Below are 17,597 nucleotides of genomic sequence, written 5' to 3'. Positions count from 1 at the left end.
CTAAATAAACCTCAGCATGAAGGCAGGATTAGCCAGGTGAAATGCATACTCGAATTCTCTTCTAATAGTTAAGTTTCAACTCATGAACATAGGTAAAATGTACTGCTGGAAATTGGTGATGAGTGTTTTACAGATGAATAGGTTTGTGATAATATACAACCAGCAAATGTAGAGTGTCTGGTTAACTTGGTTCTGTACAAGTGACTGACTGGTGCTATTTTAATGTGTGTTACACTTGCTCGAGATGCAGAGGGCTAAGTTTTACTTTAGTTTTGTGTGTGTGTGTGTGTCTCGTGGAAAAAATATATCTAAAAACAAAGAAGATGTGACTTACCAAACGAAAGCACTGGCAGGTTGATAGACACACAAACATACACACAAAATTCAAGCTTTCGCAACCAACGGTTGCTTCATCAGGAAAGAGGGAAGGAGAGGGAAAGACGAAAGGATGTGGGTTTTAAGGGAGAGGGTAAGGAGTCATTCCAATCCCGGGAGTGCGAAAGATCCCGCTCCCAGGATTGGAATGACTCCTTACCCTCTCCCTTAAAACCCACATCCTTTCGTCTTTCCCTCTCCTACCCTCTTTCCTGATGAAGCAACCGTTGGTTGCGAAAGCTTGAATTTTGTGTGTATGTTTGTGTTTGTTTGTTTGTTTGTTTGTTTGTGTGTCTATCAACCTGCCAGTGCTTTCATTTGGTAAGTCACATCCATCCACACATATACAGACACAAGCAGACATATTTAAAGACAAAGAGTTTGTCTTTAAATATGTCTGCTTGTGTCTGGAGATATATGTGTGTGTGCGCGTGTGTGTGTGTGTGTGTGCGTGTGTGTGTGTGTGTGTGTGTGTGTGTGTGTGCGTGTGTGTGTGTGTGTGTGCGTGTGCGCGTGTGTGAGTGTGCGCGCGTGTGCGTGTGCGCGCGAGTGTCTACCCGTCCTTTTTTCCCCCTAAGGTAAGTCTTTCCACTCCTTATACACAAATATCCCGCACATCCAGGGCCTCGCTGCGATGGAGCACTTCCTTTCACGCCGATCACCTGCCACCCTACCTAAAACCTCTTTCCTCATTACCTTAGCCAGCTTCATCCTGACCCACAACTTCTTCACTTTTGAAGGCCAGACATACCAACAATTAAAGGGAACAGCCATGGGTACCAGGATGACCCCTTCGTACGCCAACCTATTCATGGGTCGCTTAGAGGAAGCCTTCTTGGTTACCCAGGCTTGCCAACCCAAAGTTTGGTACAGATTTATTGATGACATCTTCATGATCTGGACTCACAGTGAAGAAGAACTCCAGAATTTCCTCTCCAACCTCAACTCCTTTGGTTCCATCAGATTCACCTGGTCCTACTCCAAATCCCATGCCACTTTCCTTGATGTTGACCTCCACCTGTCCAATGGCCAGCTTCACACGTCCGTCCACATCAAACCCACCAACAAGCAACAGTACCTCCATTACGACAGCTGCCACCCATTCCACATCAAACGGTCCCTTCCCTACAGCCTAGGTCTTCGTGGCAAACGAATCTGCTCCGGTCGGGAATCCCTGAAGCATTACACCAACAACCTGACAACAGCTTTCGCATCCCGCAACTACCCTCCCGACCTGGTACAGAAGCAAATAACCAGAGCCACTTCCTCATCCTCTCAAACCCAGAACCTCCCACAGAAGAACCACAAAAGTGCCCCACTTGTGACAGGATACTTTCCGGGACTGGATCAGATTCTGAATGTGGCTCTCCAGCAGGGATACGACTTCCTCAAATCCTGCCCTGAAATGAGATCCATCCTTCATGAAATCCTCCCCACTCCACCAAGAGTGTCTTTCCGCCGTCCACCTAACCTTCGTAACCTCTTAGTTCATCCCTATGAAATCCCCAAACCACCTTCCCTACCCTCTGACTCCTACCCTTGTAACCGCCCCCGGTGTAAAACCTGTCCCATGCACCCTCCCACCACCACCTACTCCAGTCCTGTAACCCGGAGGGTGTACACGATCAAAGGCAGAGCCACGTGTGAGAGCACCCACGTGATCTACCAACTGACCTGCCTACACTGTGACGCATTCTATGTGGGAATGACCAGCAACAAACTGTCCATTCGCATGAATGGACACAGGCAGACAGTGTTTGTTGGTAATGAGGATCACCCTGTGGCTAAACATGCCTTGGTGCATGACCAGCACATCTTGGCACAGTGTTACACCGTCCGGGTCATCGGGATACTTCCCACAAACACCAACCTATCCGAACTCCGGAGATGGGAACTTGCTCTTCAATATATCCTCTCTTCTCGTCATCCGCCAGGCCTCAATCTCCGCTAATTTCAAGTTGCCGCCACTCATACCTCACATGTCATTCAACAACATCTTTGCCTCTGCACTTCTGCCTCGACCAACATCTCTGCCCAAACTCTTTGTCTTTAAATATGTCTGCTTGTGTCTGTATATGTGTGGATGGACATGTGTGTGTGTGTGTGTGTGTGTGTGTGTGTGTGTGTGTGTGTGTGTGTGCACGCGAGTGTATACCTGTCCTTTTATCCCCCTAAGGTAAGTCTTTCCGCTCCCGGGATTGGAATGACTCCTTACCCTCTCCCTTAAAACCCACTTCCTTTCGTCTTTCCCTCTCCTTCCCTCTTTCCTGATGAGGCAACAGTTTGTTGCGAAAGGTTGAATTTTGTGTGTGTGTTTGTGTGTCTGTCGACCTGCCAGCACTTTCATTTGGTAAGTCACATCATCTTTGTTTTTTTATATATATATATATATATATATATATATATATATATATATATATTTGCTCACTTACCCTTGACTTAAATGTCTATAAACTTACATCAAAGGCTGTTTGGCAGTTACAGAGAATTAAAAATATATAAATAAATCTTTATTCTTACAAAACATCCTCTACAAAGAATGTACAGTTGTCATGAAGTTGTGTAGTGTACCAGAAATTTTACTGGCTTCATAAGAACTTTATACTAGGTCTGAAATGAGTAACTGTACGGCAGGCAGCATTTATGATTGTGATGTGGATATGAGTGTGTATGAATTCTGTTAGAACAATATCTTTGCGTGAAAGACTTCTGAAGTTTGAATGTTTTTTTTGGCTGTGCTAAATAAATGCCTCGCTTGGGCATATCGTGTTCACACACACACACACACACACACACACACACACACACGCACTTGTGTGTCCCTTAACAAATAGCTTTCATCAACCTACATAAAAGAGAGTTATATCGAAGATTCTGATGGACAAACATCTGCATTCTGAAATGAAATATCTTAAAAGTGTGTTTAGGCCAAGCGGCTATATATGGAGTGAAATAAAGTCTATGTTTACAGCATATGCACACAGATTCTTGCTCAACTTATATATAATCACAAACAAATTTTGCCCCTCCAGTTGTTGGCAGCACAACTTGCAGCAGAACTTTGTCAGGGGCGGAATTTGGCTAATGTGTCAACTGCCAAAAAAAAACAGTGATGGTAATATTACAGCCTACATGGGACAACCAGGGCCATGAGTTGCAGAAGTTTACGATATAGGGTATGACAGGAGGAATAGTCAATATTCAGAGATCATTTAAAGTCTTAGTAAACAAGGGCTCACGGCAGGAACAATCATTCAAAGTCTTAGTAAACAAGGGCTCTAAAATGCATACCCCAAGAGCTATGAGCACTTTTTAGGTAGAAGAGATGTGGTTCGCCACATTAAAGATGAAGTGGTGCTCATAACTTTTAAGGTACCCATTTCAGAGTCTGTTTCCTAGATCATTTGAAGCAAAAATGATTGTTCCTGTTATCTCACTGAAAATAGACCATTCCTCTTGGGTCACCCTGTGTGCTTTGGGAATTTGTTGGTAATCACAAAAGTCAGATTTGCTGAGTATACTCAGTACAGAAAGCAGAAATCTCCTGCTGACAGAACATAACTCGATGAAAGGGTTTAAGCTTAAGTGTGAAACTTATGTTATACCATCCAGAAGGCTCTCATTATCCAAGGCACTAGAACTCCATATCAGTGGCTATAATTTAGTAAAGACAATGGGTACATGTTGAGTGGTGGTTGGAAAAGCAAGCTAAACAGTGAGTGCTGTAAGTGGGAAAAGATTAACAAATCTAAATCTAACAAGCTATAGTTTGGATGGCAGTCCTCACACCTCACCATGCAGATCAGTTTGGTGTATTTCAGCATCATCAAACCCTGCCTCTTGTGCCTTGTAGTTGTGCCCTCGCTGTGATGTGATCGTGTCATTGGTCATTTAAAACTGTTAAATTGTATGCTTTTTGGAAGTGTTTGCAATGGTGAAATCAACCATTTCTGTTCCTGATTAAAGAGGGTCGAAGTAATCTTTAGAAGGTACAATGTAATTCATATTTGAACCTGCAAGAACCGTGAATGACTATTTTGAAACTGGCTTGTGAGTTAAGTATCAAATATACAGCAGAATCTCCTTCTGACATTCTCCTATGGTGCTGTACAAAACGAAGTGTCCCATCCTCCTCCTCCTCCTCCTCCTCCTCCTCCTCCTCCTGTCAGGAAAGAGACCCTATCGTGATGTTCCAACTCAGGTTTCATTAGCAGCAATACGCAGCCAGGTAAATGTTATTTTCAAGTAAAATCCAGGCACACATTCTTCTACCAGAACAGCAAGTATTACCAGCTACCCTAGTGCAGAATTTTAGCAAAAATATTCTGATAGTAAATGGGAAGACCAAGTGTCAAAGTTCTCCCTTGATAACCCATTAGTGACTCTGTGCTCGCCTTTAGTAAAATCACTTGAATCACAACATACTGGCTGGTTTTATGCGATACTGAATTCATCTCATAATGATGCAGTAAATTTTGCACCTTCATTGTGTGAAACACAGCTCTGGATGTACAATTGAAAAATGTCTTAGTACTTTTAAAAGACCAAAAATGAAATTTTACTGTATAGTCACAAACATTCTGCTTAAACCTGTCAATTATTTCCTATTAGCAGTCATTTCTCAGTAGTGCTTCATGTTTGTGGCATTACAGACACATACTAAAGTGGAATACACAACAAGGTGACATCAGCCATTTTGCTGTGTCATAATTATGATTTATGAAGACAGCATTATCACATCATTTTCATTGCAGCTTTTTGTTTTACACACACACACACACACAGCGTAATTAATAGTATCCAAGCACCATCTGAGAATAGTTGTTGCCACATTGAAGATGCTTTGTGGAACCCATGACTTTTCACAGTTGGCATGGAATTGTGTTGAACGGGTCGTTTTGCGTAGTTGAAACTTCCTTCAGTGAGTTGATTGGATGTGACAGAGCAACAAAGTAGTGTAGATGATACCAGGGCTCCTACATGCACTTGAGAGTATTTCTTCACTGTTAAAAAGAATGGAGAGTGCAGCAGAACTCTCAAAATGTAAAGAAACAACAGGGTTATGATTCCATATCTACTTCTAGAGAATGCTGGACTTTAAAGTGTATAAGGTGTTGATTGCCGTGAAAAGTGAGATGTTCCTTAGTTCTTAATAATCTTCCTATTCATTCACTAACACTCTTACTCAGTGGTGTGAAAAGAATCTGTTCCTTGGTAACTTTGAGATACTCAGTAAATAGTGCCCATTCCTCATTTCAAGACTCCCACCTCCTCCATCTGTCCTGAAATCTTTTCAGCTATTATTGACTAGATTACCGGTACTTAATTTAGTGGCCAAGACTGCGATATATGGTTCAGTTTCAGTGCTTTGCAACTGACAGGATACTAATGTCTCTTGAATTTAAAGAACATTGATTGTTTGTTTGTAAATGCAAATCGATGTCACTTTTAAGTTAACAGCATTATGAAAGGGTATTTGCAACTTACCGTAAAGCTGACATGTTGAGTTGCAGATAGGCATGATGAAAAGATTGTTACACATAACAGCGAGACTCTCCTTTAAAAACGAGAAAATACACAAGCAAGCACACCACATGCGCACATGATTGCTATCTGTGGCTGCTCTGGCCAGAATGCAACTATGCTGTGTTGAATGAAAGCAGCAATCCAGAGTGGGATGGGGAACGGGAAGGGATAGCAGGGTGTAAGTGAAGTCAGCATTGCATGGCAGATCACGCAAGGACTAGATCATGTCTGGACAAAAGGCTGCCAGGCACAGCATCAGAAGGCTGTAGGGGTTGGGGGGAGGGGATGGAAAAGAAGAGGAGCAGACTGGCAGATGTATTGGCAGAGAGTGGTGTACAGTGAGGGTGAGGGATGTGAATTAGGAGGAGGTGACAAGTCAGGGCAGAGGGGGCGGAAACTGTTTTTTGGAGGGTGTGGGGACAGTAGGTTACTGTAGGTTGACGCCAGGATGATTTCAGGAGCGGAGAATGGTTTGTTAGGATTACTCCCACCTGTGCAGTTCAGAAAAGCTGGTGATATGGAGGAACTAGGTGACCTCAGTTGTGAAGCAGCCGTTGAAATCAAGCATGTTATGTTCAGCTGCATATTGCACCACAGGGTGGTCCACTGTGCTTGTCGTCACAGTTTGACAGTGGCCATCCATCCTGGTGGAAAATCATGCCAATATAAAAAGCTGTGCAGTAACTGCACACGACTGTTTTCGCAGGTTGTATGATCTCTAATGGGTAGGATAAACCTATGACAGGACTGGAGTAGGAAGTGCTGGGTGGGTAGATTGGGCAGGCCTTGCACCTGGGTCTTCCACAGGGATATGATCCCTTTTGCTAGAGGTTGGGTTTGGGAGTGGCTTAGGGATGGACTAGGATGTTTTGAAGTTGAATGTCCAATGGGCATCACTTTAGGGAGAGACCTTGGGTAGGATGTCCCTCATTTCGGGGAATGATGTTAGGTAAATGAAGTCATGGCAAAAGATGTGGTTCAGTTGTACCAGTGTGGGGTAGTTTTGAGTTACAAAGGGTTTGGTGGGAGGATAGAGGGTGTGTGGGGATATGGCACAAGAAATCTGTTTGTGGGCAGTAAATCTCTGTCTTATGTATTACCCTATCTTCCACCTCAGGTTTTCAAATCTCGTCCAGTGCAGTTGTTTCCTTCTCGTCCTGTCCGGTAAATCTCCCTGACTCTGGGTTCTGGGCGACTTTTCTCAATTCTCTCCATTTCCTAAACTTAGCCAGTCCTTTTCCTTCAGCCCTCCTCCTTCCCCTTCAACCCTTCTGCCACAAGAAGTACCCACTGGCTCTGAAAACTTGCAAATTTCATTGCCTTTATATATGCTTGCTCCTGTTGCCACTTGGTGCGATTGTTTATCTATCCACTAACTTTATATTTTCAGTGATGATGTACAGTGTCATACACCAAAGAGAGATCAGGGAAACCCCTTCCAGTAATATCACCATGATGAAACCCATTCCTTGTCACTATGAAGTGTCTGTGCACAACATTTTTACTTTGGGCTGAATCCAGCTTGCTGTGGAATTATGTTATGCAGTTCAGAAGCATTCTTTCCAAAATTTTATACAGACGAAATAGAAGAGTGATTGGTCTGAAATTCCTTGGCTCTTACCAGGTTTCAGTATTGCTACAACTTTAGCCTTCCTCCAAATTTTTGGGATTTGTCATTGTTCTAGGTGATTATTGTAAAGCACAGTGTCAAACACGAAAGTGTAATGTTCTCTATTTTCAAGAAACATACGGGAGTAGCAACCAAAGGCAACCAAAAGTTCAAATGTGTGTAAATTCCTAAGGGACCAAACTGCTGAGGTCACCAGTCCATAGACTTACACACTACTTAAACTAACTTATGCTAAGAACACACACACACACACACACACACACACACACACACACACGTCCGAGGGAGGACTCGAACCTCCGGTGGGAGGGGCCGCGCAATCCGTGACATAGCACCTCAAACTGCACAGCCTCTCTGCGTGGCGCAGCCAAAACTACCAGGAATGCACTTGGTAGCTAAAAAGCCTTGTGAGAAGTGTGGCAACGCTTTTGAACAAAATATAATGTCTGCTATCACCACAAACAATGATTTAGAACTCTTATTTGTTGAACTATCAAACTGTGTCATAACATCTATCTATAAATCTCAGTGTGTTCCTATCCACCTTCCTAACTGGGCTTCAGCACGACATGAAAATATTGATGTTATTGTCAGTTTTTTCAGTAGCTGTAGCTGGCTATGGGGATATAGTGAAAACAATGAAGATGGTGAAGCTGTAATTATGTGAGCAGAATCAAGCCAACTGTCCTTAATACATAACAGCAAACTTCCCACTTCTTTTAACAGTGGTCTGTGGAACTGTGGATACAATCTGGATCTCACTGTTGTGAGTGCAGCCATATGACAGGAGTATGTGATAACTTTTTGCATCTCTCTACCCAGCACGCAACATAGACCCCTAATGTGCCAAGTCACCCCAGCAGTACACCCACTGTTTATACCATTTAGGAGGCGGTCAAAGTTACAAAAGGTAACTGGGTTAAATACACCTGATGTACAGGATGTATGAGACAGGCAAAATACCCCCAGACTGTAAGAAGAACATAATGATTCCAATTCCAAAGAAGGCAGGTGCTGTCAGGTGTGAATACTGCCAAACCATCATTTTAATAAGTCAGAATACTGACACGAATTATTTACAGAAGAATGGAAAAAACAGGTAGAAGCTGACTTCAGCTCTGGAGAAATGTAGGACTGCTTGAGACAGTGCTGGCCCTATGACTTATCATGGAATATAGACTGATGAAAGGCAGACCTACGTCTATAGCATTTATAAACTTTGAAAAAGCTTTTGACAATGCTGACTGTACAAAACTGATATTCTGAAGGTACAGGGAGGAAAAGGTTATCTGCAACTTATTTGGAAACCAGACTGCATTTATGGGAGTCAAAGAAAATGAAAGGGAGCAGTAGTTGAGAAGGGAGTGAGGTTTGTAGCCTATCCCTGGTGTTGTTTGCCTGCACATTGAGGAAGCAGTAAATGAGGAAACCAAGGAGAAAAGGATTTCAAGTTCAGGGAGAATAGGTAAAAGTCTTAAGGTTCGCTGATGACATTGTAATACTGTGTGACACAACCAGGAGTGTAGTCTTAACTAAATCAAGCAAGGCTGAGGGAATTTGGACAGGAAATGAGATGGTAAACAGGAGTGGAGTTATGCTATTTGGACACTGAAATAGTTGACATCTGAGTTAGAGGTGTAAAAAGTAGAGTGGGAATTGCACAAAAAGCTTTTCTGAAACATTTTTAAATGCGGTGCTCCAAAAGAAATCTCAAGAGTAGCTGAGTAGAACACACAACTAATGAGGTGAGGCTGAATTGAATTTGGTAAATGAAGTTTATGGCACAAATTGCCTAAAAAAAGGGATCAATTGGTAGGACACATCCTGAGGCATCAAGGAATTCTCAATTTGATAATGGAAGGAAGCATGGGTGGTGAAAATTGTAGAGGGGAGATCAAGGCTTGAATACAGTAGTAGTTTCAAGTGGATGGATGTAGCAGTAGTTACGCAGAGATGATGAAGTCAAAATAGCAACAGCAACGACGACGACGACAGCAGCAGCAGCAGCAGCAACAGCAGCAACGACAACAAAAACATTTTCAGTGTTCAAGATTTGTCTGTATATAGACTGTTGTATGCCAGGAACTTAATTGTGGGACCAACATACTGACTGTTACTTGGTAGCTATTGGATATAAGGCTGTTATTGTTGATGGTGAACAGTCACTTAGCACAGTCGGTTATCGTGAAATGGAAGACAGAGGAGGTGTAAAAGATCAAACTTTTGAAAGTGTGAACATGCTCCAGTTTACATAAATTATCAAACATACGCGGTATCAAAGCATAATTATTGTGTTTCTGTTTTGATCAATCTGTCTAAGTCTGGTCTACACTATCCATGCAATCTTTAGTCTATTTGCTTGTTTGTCTTTCAGCTACTGTACTGTGCTGCTACTGATTTTTGTAATCTTTCCAGATATTCTGATGATGAGTGTATTCAAAACATGTCAATAAAGCAGTTGCATTACATCTGGTGGCTATTAAATATTTATCCAGCACCCATATAAGCAGTGTTCAACATTTTGAACTAATGTGCCATTGCTCCAGCCATTGAATGTTGTATTTGGTGTAATTGGTACAACTGGTACAGTGCTCATGAGATAACACTGTGTTCCTTAGCTGAAATGACCATGTTGTAGTGTGCTAGATGTCTTCATGCTCATGAAATGTCTAATAACTCCAAAGAAAACACCTGCTAAGGACAATTAGAAATAAGTCTCCCCCCTTCTCTCTCTCTCTCTCTCTCTCTCTCTTCGTGTGTGTGTGTGTGGGGGGGGGGGGGGCTGTATGAGTGGGTGTGCACAAAGTTTATAGGGACATAAAAGTGGATGTTAATTATGTCTGATGATGGCTGAAGGAGAGAGAATCACAATGTGTTGGTGTTGAGTTTGTGGGCTGTCCAAACAGTGCAGCAACCTGTGATAATATACATTGTTATGAAAATGAAGGTTTTTTGTGACGTGTATTTAGCTTTAAAATGAACTTTTTTTGTTGCTTTTGCTCTGTCTTCAGAAGGTATACTTAATAAATTCAGTCCATTACACTGTTATCATTTTCATCCTTCTTATTTGATATGCTATAAAATTGAAAGTGTGATTACCTTGTTTGTGCATTACACAACTGTTACATCTTCTAGAAGAGCAAAGAGAGCATTTTACAGTAGCAAACTGGAAATTGAAGTTAAACGGGAGTTCTTGTATTGTCAATATAGCTCATTTCATATGCTATGTTGTTGTCAGTTGCAAGACACCTCTGTGCACTTGATGTGTGTAGCAAATCTTTAACAATGTAAAAATGTAACATTATTGTCTAATTAAAAACAGGAGTATCTTTGTATGTAAACAGAGAGAAAATGCAGTCATTAACAAGTATCATAAAATTATTGACAGATATTGTATGTAACATACGCACGCAGTTGCGCGACGCACACAGGTGCACGACGCACACAGGTGCGCGACGCACACACACACTTCCATATTTGAGTTTTAATCATCTCAGTGAAATACCATTACTGTTACTGTGTAATATTTCCATCTTTCCTTTCTAGTATCCAGATTTTTTTTTTTTTTTTTCAGTTTTAACAAACAGCATGCAAAGGTTAACTTGTTTGTTAGAATTTTAGTTGGAACTGTAAATAGTTTCATATTGCTTCTGCTGCAATCTACCACTTCACTAGTTTTTTGAATATTCCCAATTTATTGTACAATTGGTTGACTGTGTTTGTGTTATAAATATATTTAAACTGTTTAGTGTGTATATTGTTACTACATTGGTTAAGTGGAACAATTTTGCCGTCTTCTAGGATATCTTTTTTCAAAAAGAGGTAGGCATTACATTGACATCATGAATTTTTTAAGGTGAAATAAAACATTTGCCCTTCAAAGTTAACTTGATGAGAATGGATATAATATTACAAAAATGTTTACAGACAACACCAAGAACAGCTAAAGTGACTGTGATACAACGAATCTCATTATTGCACAAACGTAGTGGAATAAATGACAGAGTAAGCTCAATTTGAGGACAAATCTAAAATAAGTTGTTACACGAGTATCTGTCTTGTGAGGACAGTGGGCAGTTAAACAGAATAAGAATAAAGGGATTTGAAGATTGCCATTACTCTATATTGATACACCTTTAGCCATAGGATATACATTAACAGCATTAAAATGTCACACATTAGCACCTAATCATACAGCTATGTGGATGTTGAATGTTATGAAAAACATTATATTATGATTTAATCCTATAACTGAGTGAGATGGCACTGGAGTCACATGGAGAAGGACGATGGTTCAAACTCGCTGTGGTCATCCAGATTTAAATTTTCCACTTAAGCCAAACGCCAAAATGGTCACTTTGAAAAAGACGTGGACAATTTCCTTCTCCATATATTCTCAGTCTGGATTTATACTCTATCTCTTCTTCTTTCATTCAAAATCTGAATTATTCAACTGAAAAGTCTCTTTTGTTTAACTGATTAGCTGAGAAATGAATATCATGCCTTATTTATATCTGGAATTCGTCACTGGAAATAATCCCACCAAAATGAAAAAATACTAATCATTTTGTTTGTTTGTTTAACAGTGGCTCAGACCGTTGGAAATCAAACAACCGTAACACCACTCGCACCTTCCAATAGGATTCTTGGAATGAACATGGTCCATGACCTGCTTCGCAATATTGGCGTGAGTTTGTCTTTGTTTTATTGACTTACCGTAAAATTTGGAGTAGCTTTTATAAAAAATAGATGTTAATCAAAGGTCAAGTTCTCTATCTCGAACTAGTGTATTGGCCGTAATCCTCTTTTATAGAACATTACATTTGTATGATGTTTTTTGTGCGATCAGGGGAAGTTGTGTACTTAGTATTGATGCATACAGTCAGCATAAATCGTGACGGAAGTGATTTACTAGTAGTAAGATTAAGTGAAGTGGCACTTCAGTGTGTTGCTAACTTATATTATCCTAGTACCTGCTGTCTTTCTCCTTCTTGTGTTTGTAGAAACATTTGACATGGATTAATTAATGAGAAAATGGACTTCGTTTAGTGGTAAGCTCTTTGCTAGCTGCTTTCCAAGATAGTAGAAAAAGAAGTGGTTTGCTATCTTACTTTTGGGCAAATAAAAACAGTATACAGATTGGAGCACTATTGATAAAAATTTTGAAAGTGGAGCTATTAACTTTATAATTTGAATACTGTTACGGACGCAGTACTACTATGGACCTCAGATGCTTGTAACTTTGCTGCACCATTGTTAAATTAGTGTTTATTAAACAAAAGCTTACTCTAATGTTAAATCATTGGCATGATGTTACACAAGACTTCATTACGTGGGAAAACAGAATGCAAAGACATGTACTTCATGCAGGTCTGATCACAAGAACTCACAATTAGTTTCATTGTCTTGTATTTAGATTTAATGATTATAGAATACATTTATTTCATAAGACCACATGCTTGTGGTTTTCCATCAGTGTTTCTCAGTCTGTAATGAAACAAGTGTTCTACATATAATCTTACAACTTCCTTCTCGTTGATTCTGTATCTTTCAACGCTGGAAAATATCTTCTCCCTTTCCCTTTTTATGATGTCGTAATACACAGTTTACTCTATACTATTACTCCATTGCAGGTGTTGTGAACTGCAGAAAGTAATTGTATTGGACAGATCTTCATGAAAGTTATGGTGAAGGAAAGTTTGTATGCAATGGCAAAGAACAGTCCATCAAAAAGTTAAAGTTGCAAAATCATTGTACACCATTGATTAAGTTCGTTTAAAATACTAATAACAAAAACTGAGCCAGATAATTTCAGCCTGTGTGGTCTCTGTTGTAGAATAGCATTATACAGTTACAGTCTGCATAGCAGAATGTATTTGGTTAAGCAGCTGGAGGTTGTTATTTTCATTTAATGTAACATAGTACTGTTACCAGTCACCATTTTCATACAACCAACATGACACATTATAAAGATATGAACTAGACAGTACACAATCGGGAGTTCCACTGAAACAAAGCTTATTATTATTATAAGTATAAAATCTTGTATAAATCTTACAGATAAGGAAACCCCTAGCATATATAAGGACATATCTTCATTTAAAGTAAAATGTCACACACTAATCTATGAAGGCCGTAAATATACATATTATTGTACTTCATAGATTACCCAGTGATTTGGTTGAATGCCACTACTTTCATTTTGTAGCTTTAAGTACTTTCATGATTACCCTGTACTTTATGTAAGCTTGCCTTGTTCACCCTGACATATACTACATGTACAATCTTTTGTTATGTAGGGGCCTGAAGATGGCATAGTGGAATACTGAAACTGGTAGCCTTCAAAATAAAATAAAATGACATCTCAGTTACATGGCTGTTGGAGAATACCATTGATACTGACAATTACTTAACCAGATCCATGATGGATCAACAGAGACAAATTCATAAAGCCATATACAGAAGCATAGCAGCAATATAATTTTGAAAATATGCCTTACTGTTACAGCTAATAAATGAGGTTTCATAATGTTCATAAAGCATTAGATGCTTACTCAGAAAAAGCAGAAGTTCATACAAACCTTGTGCCAGCTGTAAAGATCTTTTATTACAGGGTGAATGTATTTGCAGATTTTGTGTGTTATCGATTCCTGAGTGAGATTTGATCTGGAGGAATGGTAGCACAAAAATCCACAGTATCGTGTTGAGATAGTGTACATATCTCATAAGAAAGATTTCTTATATCCCCTGAATGATGTTCTGCAGGTGAAGAAGCTATGTGCGTATCTGTTTGCTCAGGACCAAAAGTACTTGAAGGAGGAAATTTCAAAATTATGTTTGGCAGAGTTGAAGCACACTTTTATTGGCTTAACATGTTTGTATACAAAGCATGGATTCATCATTATGTCAGCAGTACATTCACCTGACTGTACTTGAATTTCACAATTGCTATGCCATAGATTCAGTGCATTCAGTTTGGATTCCTTGCATAAATCTGAGAGTTATAATAATTATTCATATGGATATTTTATTTAAAATGTGAGACTATATCTGAAGGTAACTCTCTTGGAAATGGAAAAGGACAAAATATGTAGAATATTTTAAGTTAGGCATTAAGACTGTTATTGTGACAAGAAGACTGTTGGTAATAGTAAGAGAAAGGTAGGGCTTTGAGTGTGTGGAAGATAATACAGTTACATGTGTATAAATGAAAGGAGGTACTGAATAGCAAGTCTTTATGGAAGTCATAAAAGTTTAACAAATTGAAAAGAGTGAGAATTATCCCTCATTGCTTTCTTTGCTTTATCATCCAACCATTTCCCATTTGTTTGGAGCTTCTGCTCTGTCCAATCGCCGATTCCCCCAGCTCTTAAAATTTCGAAGGTCCCCCCCCCCCCCCCCCCCCCCCCCCCCCCCCCTCGGCGAAACATCACATTGAGTCCATAGAAATTAAATTTTAGGCTAAATTACTGTAGTTAATATTAATATGTGTTTTATCTTTTTACTTGCTGTTATTGAACTTAGAGATCTGTCTTAAGTATTGATGTTGACCACCAATGCTGAAGCCCAAATTTCAGTGCTGTATGACTTAATTCTCTGTACGTACTTGACAGAACGTCACATAAACAACAAACAAAGGAAATACTTTCATGGTGTTCTGCAGCTATTATTGATTTACAAATCATCTTTTTTTTTTTTTTTTTTGTGATGAAGTGATAACTAAAGGTCACAAGCACAGATAAATTGACTTACATAAATATTTGTGATACAGATACATATTTCTTACTAAGGAAAGATTGTATAAAAAAGGCCACACATCATTTTATCTGGGGTTTGCAGCATTTGGTTATTGCCTGATGCTGGTCTAAGAAGTTGCAAACTGGGTTGCTGGTAACAAATGATAGTTGCAGAACGGGTGATATTTATTTTCTTTTTTTGGTTTGTTATTAGTTGTACAATTTGTTGACCAGCAGCGCATGTAGACATATTGGTGTTATTAGTTTGACATTCACACCTAATTTAAAAATAGTTAATTGTGAGAGGATTTTGCCAGCCTTTGTTGCATGTTCTAATTTTTCCAAAATGTGTATTTTTTCTAGATGCATGATGATGTAGACTATGTAAGGGAGAAATATGGGTAGGATGCAAGGGGAGAGAAGGAAAAACAGCACGCATTTACTAGATAAAGCTTGTTTTCTTATTGATTTACCAATAACCATCTCTCTTCCTGTTTATATTGAAAGTGTTCATGGCACTTACCAATTTGCTGTGTAATTTTAAAATGTAGTGGATATGTCTGCATTTATTAGAAATATTTATATGTGATTGCAAAGTTTCTGTAGATTGCTTTTCATTTGTAAATGCCACTTTACATTTTGAGAGACACTGTAGAAGAGTTACTGCTTAGTCCAGGACAGAGAATGTAACTGGAACTTTCAAATTACATGAAAAACATTTCTATTTCATCTGTCCTGGCCACATTTACATAAGTTAATGAGAGGTAAGCAGTGCCCATTGTAAGAGTTGTTTGTTTATACATGAATAATGTAAAGTGGATATTACAGTAGTTGCAGTGGTTAGTTTTCGTGTTGTTCTGTTGACAGCTTGAGAAATGGTTGTGCTCAGACTGTGACAAGCTCAGATGTGTGTGTAGCCGACGTACCTCACCATGCTCACTCCAGCGGCGGTAGTTTAGGTCTGTTAGTTTGCTGCATGTCTATACACATTGCGTTTTCTGTGAAGTTACCTGGCATAATTGCTTCCTTACTAATCCTGTGATATAATGCAAATAAGTAACAACTCGACAAACTGGTGTGTTGTTCTGTACTCCCACAAACTGCATAAGCATAATTCCCATAACCTAAAAATAGGGAATTTTAGGAAAAATATTAGACTATTAAGACTTGAATCAAGGTATATTCAGTAAGTGAAAGAAAAGAAAATTTCAGTGAGTTGTTTATGAAATATTGAACTTATAATTTTGATGATCTGGGGAATGCTACTATTCAGACTAGCTTTTTACCTTAGCCTTTATTAATGAAGGAACAATAGGAATAACGAGCTCTTGTCTGTTATGTCACTACATCTTCAAGGGCATTTATTATTTATTGTAAAAAAAAAATTGAGTGTTTGTATGGGTGTGTAAAGTACTGTTACCACTTAATACCACAAAAAATGTTTGTTCTTTCGTATTAACTGCTGACTGTTAATAGGAAATCAGGGAATTTCAAATGTATCAGGGAAAAATCAGGGTAATTTGGAAAAAAAAAAACTGGAAAATTTTCATTTTTGTCTCAGTAGCATGAAATTGTTGCTTACTGAAATGTCATGCTTTGTCGCTGGCTGGGTGCAGCTTAGTACATGCACAGCTTCCCTACTCTCTCTTTCTTACTGATTCTCCCCTTCCCTCCCCACCCCACCCCACCCCTCCCCTCCCCTCAGCTTACAGTCAGTGTTTGCTGCCACCACTACTTGCTGCTAGCTTAGCAGCAGCCGATGAGAGGTAGAGGGGCATGAGGAGTGGTTTGTTTGGAGCTGATTTGTTGATGCAGCGGCCGAAGACAACGGTCATGTGTGCATGAGTTGTGTCTGAGTGATTGTGTGAATGTGTGTACACTCTCATTTTCAGTCAAAGGCTATGGCCAAAAATTTCATTGTGAGAGTGTGATAGAAAAGACAGAGTGCCTATCTATGGCTCAGTGATCATCTTTACAGTGAGTTGAGTTGCTACCTATCCTCATTAGTATTGATTCTCAGAATATTACGCAAGTTATCTGTTGTGTGGGTGATCACCGCAATCTCATTTCATCATGGTGTCTGTGATACATGAATAAGCTGACCACATGAGTGGGCTTCCATGACAGACCAAATCTGCAGGCCATTTCTGTAGGTATCTGTAATGGATCAGGCCTGCCAATCTGAAGCCCATAGTTTCCCACTAGTGTGTGGCCCCTGCCTGTCGGATATAGTCTCACCGATCTGCCCGCAGGCTGGGTCTGTCTGTTTGTGGCGTAATGCGGCGGGTTATATCCATGGACCCAGGACTGTGGTGTTCCTCGGCAGGCCA

The 17,597-nt window shown here is 39.8% G+C and overlaps 1 protein-coding gene across 4 annotated transcripts in view; it reads left to right on the top strand.

Moving 5' to 3' along the window:
- LOC124589120 (nuclear distribution protein nudE-like 1-A) overlaps positions 1-17,597 on the top strand; it is a 160,842-nt gene that overhangs the window by 123,057 nt on the left and 20,188 nt on the right. For 3 of the 4 annotated variants that reach the window (XM_047131530.1, XM_047131532.1, XM_047131529.1), the window contains exon 7: positions 12,118-12,218. In XM_047131530.1, coding sequence (XP_046987486.1) covers positions 12,118-12,218 — 101 coding nt within the window. Of the gene's footprint in view, positions 1-12,117; positions 12,219-16,134; positions 16,227-17,597 lie in introns of all 4 variants that reach the window. The other variant, XR_006976000.1, reaches the window with a different exon arrangement.

Source organism: Schistocerca americana, chromosome 2, assembly GCF_021461395.2.
Source record: "Schistocerca americana isolate TAMUIC-IGC-003095 chromosome 2, iqSchAmer2.1, whole genome shotgun sequence".
Taxonomy (NCBI): Eukaryota; Metazoa; Arthropoda; class Insecta; order Orthoptera; family Acrididae; genus Schistocerca; species Schistocerca americana.
Note: the sequence above shows the minus strand (reverse complement) of the source record. Positions and strands in the feature narration are given on the sequence as shown.